Genomic DNA, 22,602 nt, shown 5'->3' with positions numbered 1-22,602 from the left:
GAACAAGTAATGATTATAATGACTAAATATGATTATCAATCTATGTGACCTTCTACTCAATTTCTGTATATGGTTAACCATTTTCTGTTTTTTTATAATTGTTTTGAGTATGTGCTGATATATTTGTTGCTACCTCACTCGGCCTCACAAATAACTGAACATTTAGCTCTCACATTTGAGGTTCGCTTGATTTCTGTCGATTGCTCAATCAATTAGTTTTCCACAGTTATGTCATTAGGTCCCGCGAATATTCTTCTTTAACAACTGGTTCAAATATTTTGACCACAAAGATGAGTAACACATTGAAATGTACATTTCATTTAGATTGTAGTCCACTAAGATATGCTTCAGAAGTGTCTGATGGGTTGGGAACACAAACTCCTTTTCCACACTGTTGCTTCTTATTTCATTTTACTCTTAGCTCATGTGTTCTTCAAAATCATCTTGTTTTGCAAGAACAAGAGGAGCCACCAGTATCCAGATGTAAAGGGAGCTGCAGACCCAGCTGGAGGCAATTTTCATCCATACAGCAATCCAACTGCTTGATATGCTCTTAAAATCAGGGCTGTGGCTGTGTATGGAATGCAAGATAACTACTTTCAATTACCATAACCCTTCTTGAATTTGGTCAGAAATATTAATTGTGCTATTTTAAATTAAATTAAAATGGAATTTTTTTTCAAATCATTCAGCTCCTCTGTAAAGTACAGACTGCAATTATCCTTTGGGGTAAATGTGTACAAGTGCTTCACATTTTTGTCTAAGATCTTAACAGGAACATTAATTATTCAAAATAAAGCATTTACTGTCTCTGCTAAGGTAAAGTCAATTTTAACTAAATACGTTAGGTTGGAAAATATACCACAGTTTAGCCCTCTGCCATTTTTTGGAAATAAAATATGGAGGAAAAGCTAAATTTCTGAATCTGTCTTGAAAATGATTAGGTATTTCATACCGTATTCTAAGGTAGTGAAAATAGATCACTGTGATTGTATATTTCTTTAACATTAATGAACAACTTGTTGAAAAGTCATTACGCTGAATCCAGATCAGCAGAAACTTCAACAGAAACCTGACCAGGCGGTGCTGCTGTAGTGGTAATGTCACTGGACTAGTAATCTACTATATTAGGATAATATTCCAGGGCATAGGTTCTAATCTTGCCACAGCAGATGGTGAAAACTTGGATCCGATATAAATGAAAAGTTAGCCCATTGTTAACTTTTGTCAAAAAGAAACCAAATCTGGTTTACTAATGGCCTTTAAAGAAGAACATCTGCTATCCTTGCATAATCCTAGACCACGTGTGAACCACAGCAATGTTGTTGACTTTGCTGCCCTCTGGATAATAAGCCAGCAAACCCAACTCATGTGACCAAATTAAAAAAGTGATGAATACATGTTATTTGGTAATTTGTCTTCCATCTCATTTTGAATGCTTTGATAGAAAAATAATTTTAATCATCTGTGTGATATGACCACATATGTGTCAGAAATTGACAAGCACAGTGAAAATAATTCACCAAAGCTACTCAGAGTCCTGAAGAAATCGTCTACCATTTTACCGCAAATACCATTGGTAATATTGGCATTCTTCCTTAATACATATATGACACTCTGCAATCTATTACATTAAAGCTATTTACAATGTAAAAGTCTGATATAAATTAGTTAACACTGCAAATGATCTTCCATGAGATTTCTGCAAAGTAATCTGCAACTTTGCTACTCAGAAGTGGATTGTCTGCCATTGCCTGATTTTCATTCCTCAAATTGCTGACACTCTGTAAGGTTTTCACATACGTGCTGCAGTTTAAAATTAGCCCTTTGGCTCTACATGTTGTTATTTTGTTAGAGGGCAGTTTTTCAGCACGTCTGCCCAGTAGTGAGCCAAAAATGCCAATGTACAACTGACTCCTCTGTTCTCATTCCAGGCACGGGTTCTACTCTCTCTATCAATGCGCAAAATCAAAATATTGGCAAAATTATCTTTCAGGAATGCTTTTGATGCTAAGATTTTGACAGTATCACTTCCAAAACATTGTCAATGGGAGGTGTTGACCAAATGCTTGCCATATAAAATTAATTGTTACATTATTTGTATTGGGTCTGAAGTGTTCATTACCAGCCAGATTTTACTACCTGGTCTACAACAAGCGGTTGAGGTAAAAATTCTAATAAATATGCTGGTAAATTTACTTAATTTCGCATGCTTAAACAATACAAAATATTTATAATCCACGTGCAGTGGCTCCAGTTTGAACCAGCAAGAGTAATTTGTAATAGTATGGGATGAAATCCAATTCCTGTTGCATCAAATTTCACTGGGAGAAATCAGTAATCTGTAAATTATGACATTCAGAACATAGGCAGTCACAAGAACTGCTAGGTGGCTACATTCAATTCTCCCCAGCAATAGGTTGCAAGGTTTTTCAACCGATCACTCAGGACAGTTTGGGTGACACTGAAGAGGAGATCAAAGGTTATAGGCAGAGAATGAGAATATGAAAGAGAGACATAGCTGACTCTGTGTAAGGAGGCATGCAGTTAGCTGTCTGTTCATCCAAGAAGACAGCCTGATGATTCAGAATCTGTGCACAGGACTGAGAGAGGAGTCAAGGATAATTGGCTGGCTCCGTGCTGTTAAATCTTAGGAACAAGTTCTGTGAATTAACGGGGAATGTTGGAATCAGGACTCAGAATAAGCCCTGAAGAATTGAGAAATTGAGAAGCTATTGACTCTGCATTAGGGGAAGCTGTGAGCAACTCAGAAGAAGCCTGAGATCAGGGAACAAAAAACTCAGGGGTAGAATGGGCTCAGTCAGGCTAGCTGTCAGTGGAAGAGCTGGAGTTACAGATCAACCAGAGAGGGAGCACAGCTCTTGAGAAGGAGTTTCAAGACGAGATTGGCATAACTGAATAGTCCCAAGTATTAATGAGATTTAATACTCACCATACCATTAATATCTGTTGGAAGTTGCTAAGAAATCTGTGTGGGATCTGCTTTGATCATAATTGATGCTAAAACATTGAATGTATTCAAGAGGCAACGAGATATAGCACTTGGGGTGAATGGGATCAAGGGTTATTAGGGAAAGCAGGATAAGGCTATTGAGTTGGACGATCAGCCATGATACTGAAGAATGGCAGAGCGGGCTTGAAGGGCCGAATGGTCTCCTCCTGCTCCTATCTTCTATGTTTCTATGTTTCTATCTGCTAATTGTTATGCACTGTTGGGTGTTCAATCACATTCTATTACCTATATTCACCACATGTCAGTTCTGGGTGTTACAAGTAAGTTGCACATTATTTGTAGGTTTTATCCTGTTCAAGCATTGTAAAGTTAATTTTTGTTTGTTCAAACTCTGTAATCTTATTGCTTCATCCTCTTAATATGTCCCCTGGATCCCACACTTTGTCACAGTGCATAAAGGGACTATTTGACTCATCGTGGTCTGAACCGACCCTCTGAAGAGTAATTAATTGGTTATAAAACAGGGTGGGGTGCCCTGAGCTTGTGAAAGATATAGAAATGAGATTCATTTCTTACATTTAACAGTTAGCACATCTAAAATAACTGTAAGATATAGGAGCAGAATTAGGCCATTCGGCCCATTAGTCTGCTCTGCCATTCAATCATGGCTGATACGTTTCTCAATACCATTTTCCCATAACAATAGTAACTTGTCTTTTACTGCACTTTTCATGCAATGAAACAATCCAAGATATTTTGTATGAGCAAACTGGCTCCAAACCACAGAAAGGAATAACGGGGAAGATGCTTAAAAAGCTTCAACAAGGAGGTAGGCTTATGAAGCATGTTAAAGAAAGGAAGAAACATTGAGAGGCAGAGAGATTTAGAGAAATAATTACAAAGTGCAGGGTCTTGTTAGTTGAAGGCACAGCCACCAGTGGTAGAACTAATAAAGTCGGGAATGCTCGCAGGGAGAGGTTGTGATCATCATTGGTTTCCCATCCTTAATCGTACTTGAGAGAATGCTGGTGAGCTGATTTCTTGAACTGTTACAGTCCATGGAATGCAGGTACACCTATACCTCTGTGAGGGAGGGAGTTTGAGGATTCTGAGTCAGCAACAATTAAGGAACGATGATTTGGTTATAAGTCAGGATGGTGTCTGACTTGGAGGGGAGCTTGCAGGTGATGTCATGTCCATATGTCTGCTGTCCTTGGGCTTTGAGGTGGTAGAGGTCAGTTGTCTAGTAGGTGCTGTCATAGAGGCATTGGGAAATTGCTGCAGTATGACATTGTTTATGGCACACACTGATGCCACTATGTGCATGGTGGAGGAGTGAATGTTTAAGCTGGTGGATGGCATGCATAACAAGTGGCTGTTTTGACTTGGATGGTGTGGACCTTCTTGCTTGTTATTGGAGCCACACTTATTCAGGTACATGGGGATATTCCATTACATTCCTGCCTTGGATCTTGAAGATAGTGATTGGCTTTTGGGAAGTTGAGAGTTGAAATGCTCAATGCAGAATTCCCTAAGCTCTTATCCTTGAAGTCACAATTTTATAATGTGAGTCCAGTTCTGTTTCTGATGAATGGTCATCCCTGAGATTAGATGATGGGAAATTCATCAATGGTAACGTCAAGGAGAGATGGTTAGATTCTCTTTTGTTGGAAAAGGTAATTGTTAATACAAATGCTAGCTGCCACTTATCAGCTCATGCCCTGAATTTGTTCAATGTTGTCATGTATGGCCTTGAACTGCTTCAGTACCTGAGGTAAAAGCAAAATACTGTGAATTCTGGAAATCTGAAATAAAAACAGAAAGTACTGGAGAAACTTAGCAAATCAGGAAGCACCTGTGGAGAGAGAAACAGGGTTAACATTTTGAATCCAATACGACAGTGTCATTGAGTGTCCAAAATAGAACCGCCGTGTTAATTTGATTAGAAACAAAAAATCTATCCTGTTCTCCTAACATTACCTGGTGCATTTAAGTGTTAAGTGCTTAAGTAAATAACCTTAAGCTTAAGACAAGAAATGAAAATCCAATTAGTGACTTATGGTACACACATTTTAACTTTAGTAGCAGGAAACTGACATGCATCTCAGGTGAAGGAGTCTCTGTGTAATAAATGAATCATATTTCCTTTCTTTCTGAAAATCAAGGCAAGTCACTCTGTACTGAAGTAGATTGGGCAAATGTTAAGCTAGTTCGAGGTCAGAAGTCACGTGACACCAGGTTATAGTCCAACAAGTTTATTTGGAATCACACAAGCTTCTTATTCACAAATACAGCCATTATTTGTCTGATAGTCAATGTAGGTTAATGAGAACTGGGGCAATGTATGAATAAGACATTGTACAAGTAAATACATAGTTTTGGATAACCACAATTTTACAGAGGCTAGAATGTGGCAGGCCAGTCAGAATTGTAATGGAATAATCAAGTATGGTGATAATATGGCTTTAAGAGCTGAGTTTTGTCCTTTTTTTATGAAGACAGGTTGAGACAGAGGTGCCAAGTGCTCAGTTCCAAGTCAATAAAGTGAACAGCTTGGGATGCCAAGCTTTTTTTAATTTGGAACAGTAGAAGCAGTATGAATGTGTGGAGTCAGGCTCACACAGAACCAAGGTTTTAGTTTAGCTTTCATTTGTTGTGGGGGTTTTGAAGCTGGTGTACATCTCTCCTTGCTACAGCAAAAGCTTGAGTTTTCTCTCTCTGCCTGAATTTTCTCTTGATGTTCTTTCCTCCTGGACTAGAGAAACACTGCATGTGAGACAATCTGTTTTACTGACTTTGCCTTTGCAAAGGGGGTATTTATGGGTTGTTACTACATTGGAACAGTTGCTGTTTAGTAGTTAACTAATCTATTTTATTGTGAAGCTTTCCAATAAAGTTAAAATTAGACCAATTCTTCATTCTTTTGTTTGTATTTTAACTGTAGGGTGAGAATACATTGTATTTTGCTTAAAGCCAACTAGTGTAACCACTCAAATTACATCTGGAACACAGCGCCTCACACTCGCTTTCAAATAAGATAAAAGTTAGGGTCTAGGCTATCTCCCTGATATATTTGAATGGGGTTTTATTTGGTCCATAACACAAGTCCAGAGATAGTAAAGGCATAGATGAGGACTACATGGCAGATGAGCTACAGCAGATGTGGAGTCATCAGTGTTACAAAGGCGGATATGGGAAATGCTAATAACCTTAGGAACAGGTCCTCGAGGGTCATAATCTCCGGATTACTGCCCGAGCCACGTGCAAATTGGCTTAGGGATAAGAAAATTAGGGAAGTAAACACGTGGCTAAGGGAGTGGTGTGGGAAAGAGGGGTTCCATTTCATGGGGCATTGGCATCAGTTTTGGAACCGGAGGGATCTGTACCGATGGGACGGTCTCCACCTGAATCGATCTGGAACCAGTGTTCTTGCGAAAAGGATAAATAGGGTGGTCACTAGGACTTTAAACTAGTGAGGTGGGGGGAAGGGAAAGGGAAAACGACAGGGAGTATGACAGTAAATAAAAAGGTAAGCAGCAGGTTAGCATGTGTGCAGGAGGGTTTAAGTTCAAGGCAGACTATGAAAGAAGCAAAAAGGAAGGATAACTCAGGAGATATTATTAGAGATGTTGGAAATCATGAGGGTAAGAAAGCTAGCATAAAGGCACTTTACCTGAATGCTCGTAGCATTCGTAACAAGGTTGATGAGTTAACGGCACAAATCATCGCGAATGAATATGATTTGGTAGCCATTACGGAGACATGGTTACAGGATGGTCACGACTGGGAGTTAAATATCCAAGGGTACCAGACTATTCGGAAGGACAGACAGGAAGGTAAGGGAGGTGGTGTAGCCCTGATATTCAAGTATGCCATCAGGGCGGTGCTGAGAGATGATATAGGTTCTATGGAGAATGAGGTTGAATCCATTTGGGTGGAAATTAGAAATTCTAAGAGGAAAAAGTCACTGATAGGCGTAGTCTATAGGCCACCAAATAATAACGTCACATTGGGGCAGGCAATAAACAAAGAAATAACTAATGCCTGTAAAAATGGTACGGCAATTATCATGGGGGATTTTAACCTACATGTAGATTGGTCGAACCAGCTCGGTCAGGGTAGCCTTGAGGAGGAGTTCATTGAGTGTATCCGTGATAGTTTTGTTGAACAGTATATAATGGAACCAACGCGGGAGCAAGCTATCCTAGACCTGGTCCTGTGTAATGAGACAGGAATAATTAATGACCTCATAGTTAGGGATCCTCTTGGAAGGAGTGATCACAGTATGGTTGAATTTAGAATACAGATGGAGAGCGTGAAGATAAAATCCAATACAAGGGTCCTGTGCTTGAACAAGGGGAACTACAATAGAATGAGGGAGGACTTGGCTAAAGTAAACTGGATACAAAGATTTTATGGTGGGACAGTTGACGAGCAGTGGAGGACTTTCAAAGCAATCTTTCAAAGTGCTCAGCAAAAGTATATTCCAATGAAAAGGAAGGACTGTAAGAAAAGGGGTAATCTGCCATGGGTGTCTAAAGAAATAAGGGAGGCTATCAAATTGAAAGAGAAGGCATACAAAGTGGCCAAAAACAGCATGAAACTAGAAGATTGGAAAAACTTTAAAGGTCAACAGAAAGCCACAAAAAGAGCTATAAGGAAAAGTAAGATAGAACATGAGAAAAACTAGCACAGAATATAAAGACAGATAGGAAAAGTTTCTATAAATATATAAAACGAAAAAGAGTGGCTAAAGTAAACGTTGGCCCTTTAGAGCATGAGAAGGGGAATTTAGCTATGGGATATGATGAAATGGCCGAGGCATTGAACAGGTATTTTGTATCGGTCTTCACAGTGGAGGACACTAATAACATGCCAGTAATAGACAAAGAGACGAAGGTAGGTGAGGACCTGGAAACAATCATAATTACGGAAGAGGTAGTGTTGGGCAAGCTAATGGAGCTAAGGATTGATAAGTCTCCTGGCCCTGATGGAATGTATCCCAGGGTACTAAAAGAGATGGCGGGCGAAATAGCAGGTGCACTGGCAGTAATTTTCCAGAATTCGCTGGACTCTGGGGCAGTCCCAGCAGATTGGAAAACAGCAAATGTGACGCCACTGTTTAAAAAGGGAAGTAGACAAAAGATGGGGAATTATAGACCAGTTAGCTTAACCTCTGTAGTGGGGAAGATGCTTGAGTCTATTAGCAAGGAAGAAATAGCAAGGCATCTTGATAGAAATTGTCCCGTTGGGCAGACGCAGCATGGGTTCATGAAGGGCAGGTCATGCTTGACAAATCTTTTGGAATCCTATGAAGACATTACAAGCAAGGTGGACAATGGGGACCCAGTGGATGTGGTATACCTGATCTTCCAAAAGGCCTTTGACAAGGTGCCGCACAAGAGGCTACTACATAAGATAAGGATGCATGGCATTAAGGGTAAAGTATTAGCATGGATAGAGGATTGGTTGACTAACAGGAAGCAAAGAGTGGGGATAAATGAGTGCTATTCTAGCTGGCAGTCAGTGACTAGTGGTGTGCCTCAGGGATCGGTGTTGGGACCGCAATTATTTACAATTTATATAGATGACTTGGAGCTGGGGACCACGTGTAGGGTGTCAAAGTTTGCAGATGACACTAAGATGAGTGGCAAAGCAAAGTGTGCAGAGGACTGTGAAACTTTGCAGAGGAACATAGATACATTGAGTGAGTGGGCAAAGGTCTGGCAGATGGAATACAATGTAAATAAATGTGAAGTCATACATTTTGGTAGGAGTAATAGTAAAAAGGATTATTACTTGAATGGTAAAAAGTTGCAGCATGCTGCTATGCAGAGGGACCTGGGTGTCCTTGTGCATGAATCACAGAAGGTAGGTCTGCAGGTACAACAAGTAATTAGGAAGGCAAATGGAATTTTGTCCTTCATTGCTAAAGGGATTGAAATAAAAAGCAGAGAGGTTATGTTGCAGCTGTACAAGGTGCTGGTGAGGCCACACCTAGAGTACTGTGTGCAGTTTTGGTCTCCTTACTTGAGAAAGGATGTACTGGCACTGGAGGGGGTGCAAAGGAGGTTCACTAGGTTGATTCCGGAGTTGAGGGGGTTGGCTTATGAGGAGAGACTGAGTAGATTGGGATTATATTCATTGGAATTCAGAAGATTGAGGGGGGATCTTATAGAAACATATAAAATTATGAAGGGAATAGATAAGATAGAAGTAGAGAGGATGTTTCCACTAGCAGGTGAAGCTAGGACAGGAGGGCATAGCCTCAAGATTAGAGGGAGCAGATTTAGGACTGAACTGAGAAGGAATTTCTTCACCCAGAGGGTTGTTAATCTATGGAATTCCTTGCCCAGTGAAGTAGTTGACACTACTTCAGTAAACGCTTTTAAAAAAAAAGGTAGATTTTTTTTGAACAACAAAGGAATTAAGGGATACGGTGAGAATGTGGGTAAGTGGATCTGAGTCCACGAAAGGATCAGCCATGATCTTATTGAATGGCGGAGCAGGCTCGAAGGGCCAGACGGCCTACTCCAGCTCCTAGTTCTTGTGTTCTTGTGTGTTCTTAGCAATAGGTGTGGTTATGAGGCTGAAAGCTTAGTCTGGAGTCAAATATGACACCACGGTTGTAAACAGCTTGGTTTAACCTCAACCAATCGCCAGCAAGAGTGATAGTGTCAGTAGCCAGTGAAGTGAGACTGCACTAAGGAGCATAGACAATGGCTTTGGTCTTTCCAATATTTAACAGAGGAAATTTATGTTCACACAGTTTTGGAATTCCGACAAGGTGCAGAGTTATCTCAGTCCTGTTAAGGCTGGGGTCCCTGAAATTTAGAAAACAAAATGTATTTGGTCTGATTGTGCATTTCTCAAAGATGGGGCTGCAAAACCATGGAAAATTGTCATGGCAATTATTGTAATCATTGAGCATTTCTGGTGCAGACTGCAATTTTGCTGGCCTTACACAGGAGAGCCTTGCGTTGTCTACAGCTCGTCTTTTCACAATCTTGATGACAATGACATCCACAAGCTCCTCACACTTATTGCTGCAAGGATGGGGGAGAACAGGAGAGATGGGTTTAAGAAAAAGTTGCCACATTGAGAAGAAGTCAGGTGTTATCGTTGCATTCCAGGATGATTCTCGAAAAGTAATTAGCTTTGGCAGATGAGAGTAGGATCTGATACTATTTGACATTGTTTAGCTAAATCTAGCGGGGAATGGTCAAACCATTCCAATTCCAGTTAAGTCTGTGATCCTAAGAGAGCAGAGACAAGAGTAGTAACCAAGCAACAGCCCAAACAAAAGAGAATTCTGGTTTTAATGGGGACATGGCATCAAAGTTGGAGGTGAGGATACAGTTGAGCAAAAATCAACACTACGGAAATGTTATGGTGAGAAGAGGGCCAAAAGCTGGGAAGTTGATGTTTCGAAGTCCAGTGTACGTTAATTGAGGGATAGTTTTTCTTTCTCCAAGATGGGCACAGGAGTCAAGTTTTGTGGGAAAGGTGATGAAGATGGAGGTATTTCAGAATTGGCCTTATCTTTGAGTGTCATGAAAATATCAGACAAATGTTTTTAGTATCTATCTATCAGCATGACAAATAGTAATTTCTAGCCCTAAGTATGATATTTTGACATTTCAAGTTGTAATTCTGATGTCTCCGTCGGAATCTTGATTGAAATTCTTGATATGATTTATAAGAAAGTCTTGCACTAAGTTAATTCAGAAGAAAGTTGATAATCAACTTTATTCTGCTCTATTGTAAATTGCTACAAAAAAGTTTGTGAAGCAAACTGATTTGTTGAAACACAAATAAGTGCATTCCAATGACAAGATATTTGAGCCACATGCAACCTAACATTAGACCAGATAAATGCTACAGTTCTATATAACCATCACTGAGAAATGAAAAATCCAACAGTCAGTGACCAATTGACTAGGTTTCTAAAGATGGGATCATTTTCAAGTTTGTGGAGATTAATCTAGTCAAAGAATATAAATAAATATAAAATTTTGATTAATAAACTATCAAAGAACACTGGAAAGAAGTTTGCAGTCCTTGTTCTTCAACTGGAAACGTAGAAAACCAAGACTTCCATCCATTTAATACCAAGACCATGGAATTTATCTCAAAGCACATACTGGATCATAATAATGGGAGGCCAGGTCTGTATGGATGCAACAGAAGTGTTCTCCCTGACTTCATTTCAAACGTTGGAGCAGGATCATGTCATTCTAATATCCAAGTGAATGTTACCTTTTCCAAAATATTTTTCTTCATTTCTAAGGTAATTGAATGAATGGAATTTAGTACCAATGTCAGGGTAAAGTTTTATGCAATCTCAAGGCTGATTATTAGACTGCCAGCTATTAGCTAGTGAGGTTTTCACTGAACTTACTTAAGGCCTATATTTTGGGGTAGGGTGAGGACTCCCTAGACAGACCACTAAAGCAGACAGAGCATGAGGTAGGCAGACAAAAACTCACTCAGTTTCTATCGCAAATTGTGCCTCTTCCCATTAGAAATTGACCTGGAATATATCTCCCTAACCTACACCTACAAGTGGTTTGTCAATGGTATAGATTTTTCTGCTTACCTGTGCCAGTTAGTTAGTGTCATCATAACGTACATGGAAGCCAGAAAAAGTATAAAGTGGAAAAAAGAATAGCTGTAATGAACACCTTCTTTTTCATTATCCTGAAAGCGATGCACCTCTTCACAACCTTCCTGTATTGATACGCTTTCCAAAGATCCAGTGTCTGGATTATTGATGGAATGACTAAGCCTCTGTGTGCAGCTGGATTTCCTAATGCTAACAAAATGTAACATCAATATTATTAGTTTAAGATTCAAATGCACTCAGTTTTAATAAACGGAGTCTAAAATATAGCAATAGGAGCTTAGAAATGTTGGAAAGTATAAATTGGAAAAGGATGCAAGTTGCCTTACAGGTCCCATATATTTGTATCCTTAATTCCTATTTATATCTCTCCAGTGTTCGTTCAACATGTAGGAGCAAATTACTGCAGATGCTGGAATCTGTACTGAAAACAAAACATGCTGGAAATCACAGCGGGTCAGGCAGCATCCATGGAGAGAGAGCAAGCTAATGTTTCGAATCTGGATGACTCTTCATCAGAGCTCTGTGATTTCCAGCGTTTTTTGTTTTCATTTAACATGTGTCCACAATGTCTCCGCAGTTGGGAAATCTGCTACTCACATTCACTATTTATTTGCTCAAAACACTTAAAACCACAACAGCCTACTCACATTTTCTCTTCTAAGTGACGGCCTGTATATTCTAGTCCTATTATTAGTGGCAATCTTAAACATATAGTTGGGGTTCAATGTGTCTACTCCTGAATGCTTGAATACCATTTCGCTGAGTTCCCTCTTCAGCAACATAACTAAAATGTCAATCTCTTCAAGCTCTATTTCCATGCAGGCTCTCATGTCAGGAGATCCTGGCTATAACATGGCAACCAGAATTGTACATAAAAGTGGAGAGGTAGTCTGCATTCCTGATGTATTTCAAGGGTCTTGTCATCTCTTGAATTATTTTCTAGATTTTGGTCTGGAGAGTGCTACCATCGATTACCTCTCAAGTGAGGTAAGTCCAAAATAAAAATTAAAGACTCATCTGATGCTGACCAAATTAGCAATTATATGTCTGAAATAGATGGATTTTCATTAGCTAAGGGTCTTAATGAAAATTAAGTCAAAGTGGGTGGAAAGGGTTAGCATGCAGGTGAGCTAGGATCTTATTGAATAGTGGGAACAGTTTTAAAGGCTGAATGCTGAATTAGTCACACCTTTTTGCTTGTGTTGAACAACAGAAAGGAACTAGGAACAATGCACATACAGAGTGATTTAGGGGTCCATGTACAGATATCACTAAAAGCTAGTGGCAAGTACCAAAAATAATTTGACAGCGGCCTTAAATACAAAAAAGCACACGTTATAGCTGAATAAAGCTACGAACGGACTGCATCAGGGGTGCTGTGTTCAATTGGGTCCATGCATTAGCTTTGATTGGGTGTAACACAGATTCACCACAATGATACAAGTACTGAAAGCATTAAATTATCAGCGTAAGTTGCATAGACTAGGCTTGCATTTTCTTAAATTTAAAAGACTAATGATTATCTAATCAATGTGTTTCAAGATAGTTAAAGTATTGTGTAGGCTAGATGGGAAAAGCCTTTTTTTGTTGGGGAGCTCAGGAAGATATTTCCTTCACAAACTTGGACCGAGAGTTAGGTCATTTTGATGTGATTACAGGAAATACTTCTTCACACAAAGGTTGATAATAACTTGGAACTCTCTCCCTCGGGGTGCCATTAAAGCTAAGTTTCAGAACTGACACTGATACATTTTCATTAGGTTAAGATATTACAGGACATGGAGCCAAGGTGTGTAAATGGAATTGAGATACAGATCAACCAGGATCTAATTGATTGTTGGAACAGCCCTGAAGAGCTGAATGACTTATCCTGCTCCTTTGTTCTTCCCAAAGTCAACTTGACACCTTGACAATGCTAGTTAACTGCTGCCTTAAAATGGACATAATTGTGGTGACATAAAAGCACAGTATAATTCAGCTATGTGCATGGATGAAGTAAAGTGGTAACAAAATACTTATCAAGCTGATATTTGTGATTACCTCAAATATAAGATGCAAATAATGAACAATGCCATGCCAACGATGCATTGGCTATCCCAGTTCAACCCTGCATCTGAATCATTGATTGTGTTCAGGGTGTTGTTCAAATCAGGGCTGGGAAATGTCCGCTCAAAAAAGCTCATTGTACGAGGATTACACGTGTCATCTGAAAGCACAATACGAATTAAAAAGGCTTGCTTTTGCCATGTAGTAAAATACAAATTTAATCTTCATCAAAAATAAATTATTTCATATTTGTTAATGATTTCATAATGAATGCATTCTGTCCGGAAGCATTTTTTGTTACAGAGTTTATGATAATTCTAATTGTGCAGCAATTAATCACTCTTCCAGTTTCGATGCCAAGGTCACAGCCAAAGGGGTCAGAATACATTTGTAAAGTGCTTAATTACAAATAATAACTTCTTACAGAGATTTTTTTTACTGTAATTATGTCCCTTGGAAAATGATTTGCTTATTATTATTCATTAGGACATTACTCCTGACTAATCCAGAGTATCAATCAAAAAAGGTAATTTCTTCCTGACATGCTAACCAAATTGCCACTGTTGTGTGTAACTAGTTTCTAAAAAGGTCAGTGCAGTCATATAATTGCGACAAAAATGAAACAACAATTTCATCTTTTTTAGTCTGATAGATAGTCCTTCAATTTCAGTCACAATATATAAATCGTAGTGATGGGAGACAGCCTGGTGATGCCTCTTTTCAGATAGACCCATCACATCTTATGTCAACCAGATATCTAACAGGCCAGCAATGTCACTGGCATCAGACACCATGGGTGCAAGTCCCTCTTGCCAAGAGGTGCCAGTCAACTAGGGACCAGCAGTTCTACTGAACAGCAACGCCTCTGGGGTAGTAATGGCTGGTGCCAATACAACATCACTCAAGGCTGAGGGTCACAGATGGAGCCAGACCATAAGTGAGTGATGATGGGAAGGGTGTCAAGAGGATTGTGGTGGAAATGAGATGACAAGTGAGCAGCAAGGGCTGAGATGGTTTCTATAGGCATTCCCTTTCGCAATGCCTTGTCAAAGGGATTTGATCAGACTATTCAATCAGGCATTCAAAGCCTTCAAATGAAAGAGCTCCACACACCCAGGATCCCACAGTGCAACTTGACACAGATAGCTTGCTGTTTTCCCCACATAGTGAGCTGCTTTGCCCACCAGGGTGTTAAAGTGGCAGGACAGAGCTGTGCAGGAACTTACCAGTCACAGGCTAAATCAGACAGATGGCTTGAAGGTGATGGTGTCCCCACATGCCATCATCCTGCCAAATTTAATGTCCTTGAAATGTTTCACAGGACAGAGCACACTATCCGACTCAAAAACCATCTCAAATCAATATAGGCACTGCAATGTTTGTTGTAAAAATTATAGGGAGAGAATCCAAACCATTTAAAGCAATCATTTACATGATGTGTGAGTGTTATTGTTATGTGTATGATAATACTTTTTAATCTGAATTTGCATTATTTAACTTCAACCAGTCTTAGCAAACATTCAAAGGGTATCTAAGAGATTGGTACAGTTCATTAAGCTGAGTTAAGAGACAAATTGCATTGATTCTTGTTCATTTCAGCAACTTGAAACTTCCCTGGAAAGATCAAGTAGACTTGCTCATTCCCATGATTAGAAATGATTACCAAGTGAAAAAGGACTCCATGTAAAAAGATATCTGCAAAAGATTGTAGCCATTTATTGTTTACGTTTTCAGATGTTTGATCACATGAATAAGCACAAGGTTGCTGTTATACGTTAATTTGTTTACAATATATCAGTAAATTTATTTAGTTGTGTAAAGCCAAAAATGGAGTTGATGTATTGCTCTAATTCCATCAAAAGCTAAGCACATGTGGGAGATCGGTGGCGTGGTCGTCTCTGCATGGAGCCTGCTAATTCAAACTCCCGGGCTAATGTTCTGGGCCTGTGATTTCAAATCCCACCATAGTAGATGGTGAAGTTTAAATTCAATTTTTTAAAACCTGGAATTAAAAGTGTAGCAATTCTGCCAGATTATTTTTCACCTTATCAACAGTTTCCTCATCTAAACCATGGATCCCATCTAGTATCTACGTCCTTTAGTTCACCGCCAGTTTGATCTGCAGTGGACATGTGGCCTTTATTGATCATCATGAAAACCCATTTGTCCTTTGACTAATGCTCTTTAAGGAAGGAAGTGTGTTGACTCATTAAATGCTGTCTGAAGTAGCCAAATATCAGTATTAAAACCACTACAAGATCTAAAACAAGAAATGAAACCAGACAGATCCCCTGGCATTGACTTCAACATCAGAAATTAAAATGGCAAACCCAGCCCTGTTAACATGCAAAATTCTCCTTACTAACATCTGGGGGCTTTTGCTGGAGTTCAAAAAGCTGTTATCACTAACTAGTCAACCAACAGCATGGCATAGTTATACTCATGGAATCATACCTTGTATACAATGTCACAGAGACACAACTATCACCAACTTTGCCCCTCAGGCAGGACAAACTGACTAGAGGTAGCAGCACAGTGGTGTACAGTAAGGAAAGATTTGCCTTGGGAGTCCTCAACATTGACTCTGGACCTTATGAAGCCTCATGGCATCAGGCCAGATGTGGAAGAGGGAACTTCTTGCTGAGTGCACCTTCAACTCCTCACGGTTCACCAGATGACATTTTGGTAATATTATAATACTTTAAAAAACTTTTAAAGATTGTGGATATCTAAGATCTTAAATGAAAACAGAAAGTGCTAGAGAAACTCAGCAGGTCTGGTAACATCTGTGGAGGGAAAGCAAAGCTATAGTTTTGAGCTCGGTGACCCTTCTACAGGACTGATAGTAATATTAGTTAGACAAAAGTGGTATATGCGATGAAGAAGGCAGGGAGTTGATAAGGAGTGAGCAGATGGGGAGAAATGGAGCCCAGAGGGAGAAAAACATCAATTAGATAAAGGAATTGGTGACAGAATGCTGGGGAGAAAATAAAACTGATAATGAGCACCATAAGGAGGTGACAATATGCTGAAAGCAACCCATGTCATGGAAGGCACAAGGACATAAAATGTTCAGGTTCTGAAACTATTAAACTCAACATTGAGTTCTGAAGGCTGCAAGTCGCCAAACCTCTCCTTTTATCTAACTTTATTCAAAAGTCTTTCTCTCATACTTTGTTACATTATATCTTCTTGGAGTTCCTTTCCATTGTGTTACTTTCCTTTAGTCGTTCTCTGTTTCCTACTGCCTTTAAGAGTTTGATTTCATTATTTAGGTTCCAGTCTACAATTTACTATTTGCATAATTTTACCATTCTTTGTAAACAATATTGCTGGTACAATAGTCTCTACTAAAATCTAAAGTTCCTCCAGCAATTGCTGTTTTTTAATAAAAATGTTACTTTGGATGGAGGGACTGTGTGCTGGAAGTAAGCAGCCCATGATTTAATGTCAGTGATACCTTTGGAAATCTAACCACTCCAACTAAAGACTTCTGTGAACTGTTTGCATCTGAACATGTATTCAACCAGAGAAAGAATACCATAAATGGGTGAATCATTTTCAGGTTCATTGTTGATTCATTTATTTGGCTGATGCTCAAGCTGTAGAAGTATTTGGTGATGTCTACTGTAATTTATAGTTTGTCAAGGTTATAGGGAGGGATGTGGCATGCATTGGTCCAAAAATCAAATTCAAAACTTCACAGATTCCTCTTCCACAGCTGAAAAGTTGCCACAGAACCTGCCCCTGCTACACCAGGCAGGCCCACAGCTGTTTAACTCACAGAGGAGCATTAAATCATTTGAAACAGCCCTTCCTACCCCCATCTGCAGAGAAAGTCTATTCTCAGAGCTGCTACTCAAACCAGGAGTGCTGGCCAATGCTGGGACTGTATCCAGTCTGAACAGGAAGAGCCAGAAGCTGGATGAGCCAAATAAGTTGGAGTGTTCTCACCAGGGTCAGAATAGGAGCACACAAGGACTTGGAGGCTGGCGGTGGTGTGGGGGTTGGAGTGCATGTGCAGAGCAGAGGGTGAACACTGGGTTTGGAGGTCAAATCTTGAGGCCCATCAAGGTGGCACCTCCCACATTTATGCTAACCAGCTGAGCTTGCTTCCCACTAGCTAACAAATTCTGGCTGGGTGGCATGGCCCTTAAGTGTCATTAACTGGCCACTTAAGGGTCTCAGTTAGGAGCAGGCAGGCAGATGGTGGAAAGGCATCCATGGAATTTTATGGGCCACTACCTCCATCTGCAGACCTGACAGAAGACCATAAAATTCTCTCCCAAGAGTTCTGCTCAGACACTTCCTTACATATTATGGTGCAATCATTTCTATCCAATTTGGTTTGTGGAATGTCAGACAGAATGAGGAGGAGGCAATGGCCTAGTGGTATTATCGTTGGACTATTATTCCAGAGACCCAGGTAATGTTCTGGGGAATTTGAGTTCAATAAAAATCTGGAATAACAAGTCTAATGATGACCATGAGTCAATTGTCGAAAAAAACCCATCTGGTTCACCAATGTCCTTTAGGGAAGGAAACTGCCATCCTTACCCAGTCTGGACTAGATGTGACTCCAGATCCACAGCAATGTGGTTGACTCTTAACTGCCCTCTGGGCAATTAAGGATAGGCAAAAGATGCTGGCCTAGCCAGCAACACCCCCAACCCATGAATGAATAAAAACAAAAGAATGAATCAAGCAACATCAAACAAGAGGGATGAGGAACACAAGGTGAAGTGCTCACTGCTATTTCCAATCAGGGACTTTAGGAATCATTTCTTCCACCTTGACCTCAATGAGAAACAATGCTGCAAACTTTTCCACTTTACCACAAAGATGCTCATTAAAATCTTACACCTATTGAAGTACAAGCAACATTCTCAAAGTAGGGCATCTATGTTGATGACATAATGTTTAATCTGGGGCTTAACTGCATATGAAAACAAGTTTTGGTCAATTTCTGATTGAAGTCTGGCTTTCACCTTTTTATATACTATTGCATATACTTAGTTCATAGATCATGTTAATGTTCTGTGTTATTCAGCGGATGAGGGGATCCCAGAAATTGCTGTCAGTTTTAGTGGTGCAATGATTTGTAAATGGTTTCAGAGATAGTAGGAACTGCAGATGCTGGAGAATCTGAGATAACAAGGTGTAGAGCTGGATGAACACAGCAGGCCAAGCAGCATCAGAGGAGAGGAAAGCTGACGTTTCGGGCCTAGACATTTCTGAAGAAGGGTCTAGGCCCAAAACGTCAGCTTTCCTGCTCCTCTGATGCTGCTTGGCCTGATTTGTAAATGGTGATAGTTTCACTGTTGTTTCTACCACAAAATCCAGACTAAAATAAATCATTAACTGGTGACCCTGATGAATGATCTTCAACTCCATTGTTCTCTCTTTCAATGATGCCTAATCTGCTGAATATATCCAATATTTTCTGTTTTATTCAATTTGGTAATATTTTATTTGCTGGTCAAAATGAGAAAGGAGTATATATCTGAAAGAGGAGGATCATCCACTTACCTGGCTCATTTGTCATTGCTGACCAGGTGAGGTACATAATATACAGAGTAATTATGGAGGATTGGAGGCCAGTACAAAGCTGAAATTCCTGGAATTGATTAAAATGCAGTACAGTTTCTTAGATGTTAGCGAACAAGTAAAATGCTTTTTTTAAGAAGTGTATCTAATAACTTAGTCAGAAGTCACACGATACCAGGTTATAGTCCAACAAGTTTATTTGAAATCACAAGTTTTTGAATCCTTTGTCAGGAGCAGTGACTTCACTTGATGAAGGTGCAGCGCTCCGAAAGCTTGTGACTTGAAATAAACCTGATGGACTATAATCGCGTGTGACTTCTGACTTTGTCAACTCCAAGCCAACACCAGCACCACCACATCTAATAACTTAGGAAGCATTCTTTATCATGAGGGCTTTTTTTTTCTGATTAACTTGTTAAACTTACAGGGTCAGGTAAAAGATATAAATTAAGTTTCAAATTGGATACAATTGTTGTGGCTCCAAACAATAATAAACATGTAATAATAAAATGAATTAATGCAAATAAATGTTTCCAAATATCACCAAAATATTTTAAAACAGTGCTCACAGCAACATTCAAAATTTCCCATAAAGATAAAATTTACTGAAAATCACTTAGTTGTGCTAATAATCACAAAATAAATTTACAGAAGTTTAATCAAGGTTTGTGTTGTTCCCATCATAAGTCAAAGAATAATCTGCTTTAAACTGGTAGGAGCACAGTGCTGTTCAGGCTTTACTATATTGCAGTGATTTATAATATTCCTAAAGCCAAGAAATGTTGCCTCTACCCCAGTAATTTTCGTTGCTTCATTGTCACTTTCTTTCTGTTGATGTACCAGCCTTTCTGTAGGGCTGCCATAGTTTTGTCAATGTACTGTCTTTATCATAACATCCAACTCATTCCTTCTTATCATTGGATCTGCCATTTTGTTTCTGGGATCACTCCACCCTTCTGATCTCTATGGCATTGTGCCAGTTGTCTCATGCTGTATTTCCAGGTGTTCCATTCATGATGAACATTTAAATACATCATGAATTGAACATCTAGAATTGTACCACTGAAAAATTGGAATCAAAGGGCCAGATTTTCATCATGGAAGTGGAAGGTTTGAGTTGGGAAATCTGCCAGCTCAGCAGACCTGGTACCTCCATGCTACCCACATAGTCTCTCATCCTGTATTACTATGGGCAGACCTCAGGAGCCATATAGAGATTGAAAGAAAGTAAAAAGTTTCCAATAAGCTCAGGGAGCTGTTACTTCTAGACAGTTGATGCTGAAAAACCTTTCATTCATGAAGCCATTCCAATGATATTAAACACCCTCAAATAGTCAACTCCTTATAAAAACAATTAATCTTCAATAACCATGTTAAAGACAGCTAATCCTTTAGCAGACTTAAAACTGTCAATCAAATGTGAACTTAACCAGTCCTCACCAAATAAGATGTGATTTTAGAGCCTTTGTAATTTAGGCAAACATTCATCACGAGCCCAACTGGGAAATGTCAACAGTGAAATTAATTGAAACTGCAGGAATAGGTGGTAAAAAAATTTCCACGACAGATCAGGTTTTTTTGCTTTTAAAGGACTGGAGACTAAAATGACTTCAAATAATAATAGTTGAACAGACTTGATCCATTTCTTTATGAATGTTTATACCTTTTCCATAAATTTGTGTTTCCACACTGTGCGTGAAATCCTTTGAATACTAAAAACGTCTGTTAAAATTTAGCACTGATCTCAAATAGCCTTGCTGAATTTGGATTCATTACCTATGATTCATGTATCAGCCCCTACTTCCTGCCAGCAAAAGCAGAATGAGAAAATGGGAGCAAGATGTCACATCTGGTCCTGGAAAACATTTCTAAAGTCCTCCAAAGTCTACCTGACTCCACAAAACTCTGACCAATAATCTTAAAGGTGGAGAGTGCAAAGTGATAATTTGGAAGTGGAAGTTTGTTGGAGTTTCTATACCGTGAATGTTTGAAACTGGGTCAAAACAAGAAACAATAGTCAAAAGGAAGCAAGGATTTGGAATGTGGGAGAGAATTGACGAAGAACAGAATGATTTTGTTGGGGGCAGTGGGGTGGGAAGTCGCTAGGGTAACTGGTATAAAGGCAGAATGTAGGGACTACCAGAAATGATGGCTCTAAGAGTAGCCAATAGGCACATGGTCTGGATTGATAAATTTCATGTACCATTTCAAATGTTTTTTATGGTGTATCTATCTTTCTGTTCTTCTCATATTTAACTGGTGCATTGCATACATCTTCAAATGAATTTCACAGTGTCAGTGAACAAAGTTTGAGAAAATTTGTAGAAATAGGTTTGCCTTTGATCTTGGTCCTCAAATTGCACAGACAATACGTGGGAATGTTAAGCCACATAGAGGGGCCTAGTGAGCAGTTAAAACAGGTTGGACGTACTGTTTAGGAGCATATTACTGCAGATGTTGGAATCTGTGCTGAAAACAAAAAGTGCTGGAAATCACAGCGGGTCAGGCAGCATCCATGGAGAGAGAAATTAACTTGAAGCTAACGTTTCAAGTCTGGATGGTTCGACATTAGAGCTGGAGAAACTGACTGTCCTTCCCCAACCCCTTCCCCTTTCACAGCCCCATCCATTAATGCACATGTGCACATTCACAAGGAATAGCACTAAGCTCCCTTTGCATCAACAAGTACAGCTTTCGTCACATTGGCAGCCAGACCAGCGACAAAGACATGCTTGTGGACACTTTCTAATAAATCTCACTCACCAGCACATGCACAAACATCTCCCTCGACCAGATTGTGCATGCTCCTCAGTGTCAGCAACACAGCCTATAGGTAACATCACCACAAACCTTCCATGCATGATTATATCAAATAGGTCTCTTTCCGGTGGATGCCAACAATCAGACATTGAATTGTGTGATTTATAGTCCTGACAGGAGGGAGGAAGTTTTTTTTAAACTTTCCCAAAGAGACAGGAATCTGTTCAGGTATCTGCTTAGGAGGTAGTTAGACAACAGCGTTGTAAGTGGACTATACGCAGGAAGTGGAGCAGGTATTGCTCCTGAATTGTTTACTGAACTATATAGATTATATATAGAACAGGGAGATATTCCAGCATAAATGTATTGGTATAAGTCTATCCCCACACTGACTGACACATGTACTGATATCACTTCCTAGAATATCATAAGATGTCTTCACATTAATAGCCTCCGCCTTATTCAACACCTCCCCTCTAGCATTCATTCTGACCCTGAATTTTTACCCTTCTTCATCAGAAATATGTCTATATTTTCACATCATTAACTCATCCACCTTTCTACTCTAGTAAGTCTATAATTGTTTATGACTAACTTGTTTTTATTTCTGAGATAGTAGGAACTGCAGATGCTGGAGAATCTGAGATAA

General features: G+C 39.4%; 1 protein-coding gene across 1 annotated transcript in view; it reads right to left on the bottom strand.

Moving 5' to 3' along the window:
* Positions 1 to 417: 417 nt before the first annotated feature.
* The window catches only part of LOC109910978 (serine incorporator 1-like), a 78,839-nt gene continuing 56,654 nt past the window's right edge, over positions 418 to 22,602 (bottom strand). Inside the window, exons 7-10 of the mRNA XM_048595974.1 lie at positions 19,176 to 19,263; positions 13,641 to 13,806; positions 11,574 to 11,789; positions 418 to 571 (exon numbers count right to left, since the gene is read on the bottom strand). Coding sequence (XP_048451931.1) covers positions 418 to 571; positions 11,574 to 11,789; positions 13,641 to 13,806; positions 19,176 to 19,263 — 624 coding nt within the window. The remainder of the gene's footprint in view (positions 572 to 11,573; positions 11,790 to 13,640; positions 13,807 to 19,175; positions 19,264 to 22,602) is intronic.

Source organism: Rhincodon typus, chromosome 4 (genome assembly GCF_021869965.1).
Source record: "Rhincodon typus isolate 14 chromosome 4, sRhiTyp1.1, whole genome shotgun sequence".
Lineage (NCBI taxonomy): Eukaryota > Metazoa > Chordata > Chondrichthyes > Orectolobiformes > Rhincodontidae > Rhincodon > Rhincodon typus.
This window is presented reverse-complemented; position numbering and strand designations above follow the sequence as displayed.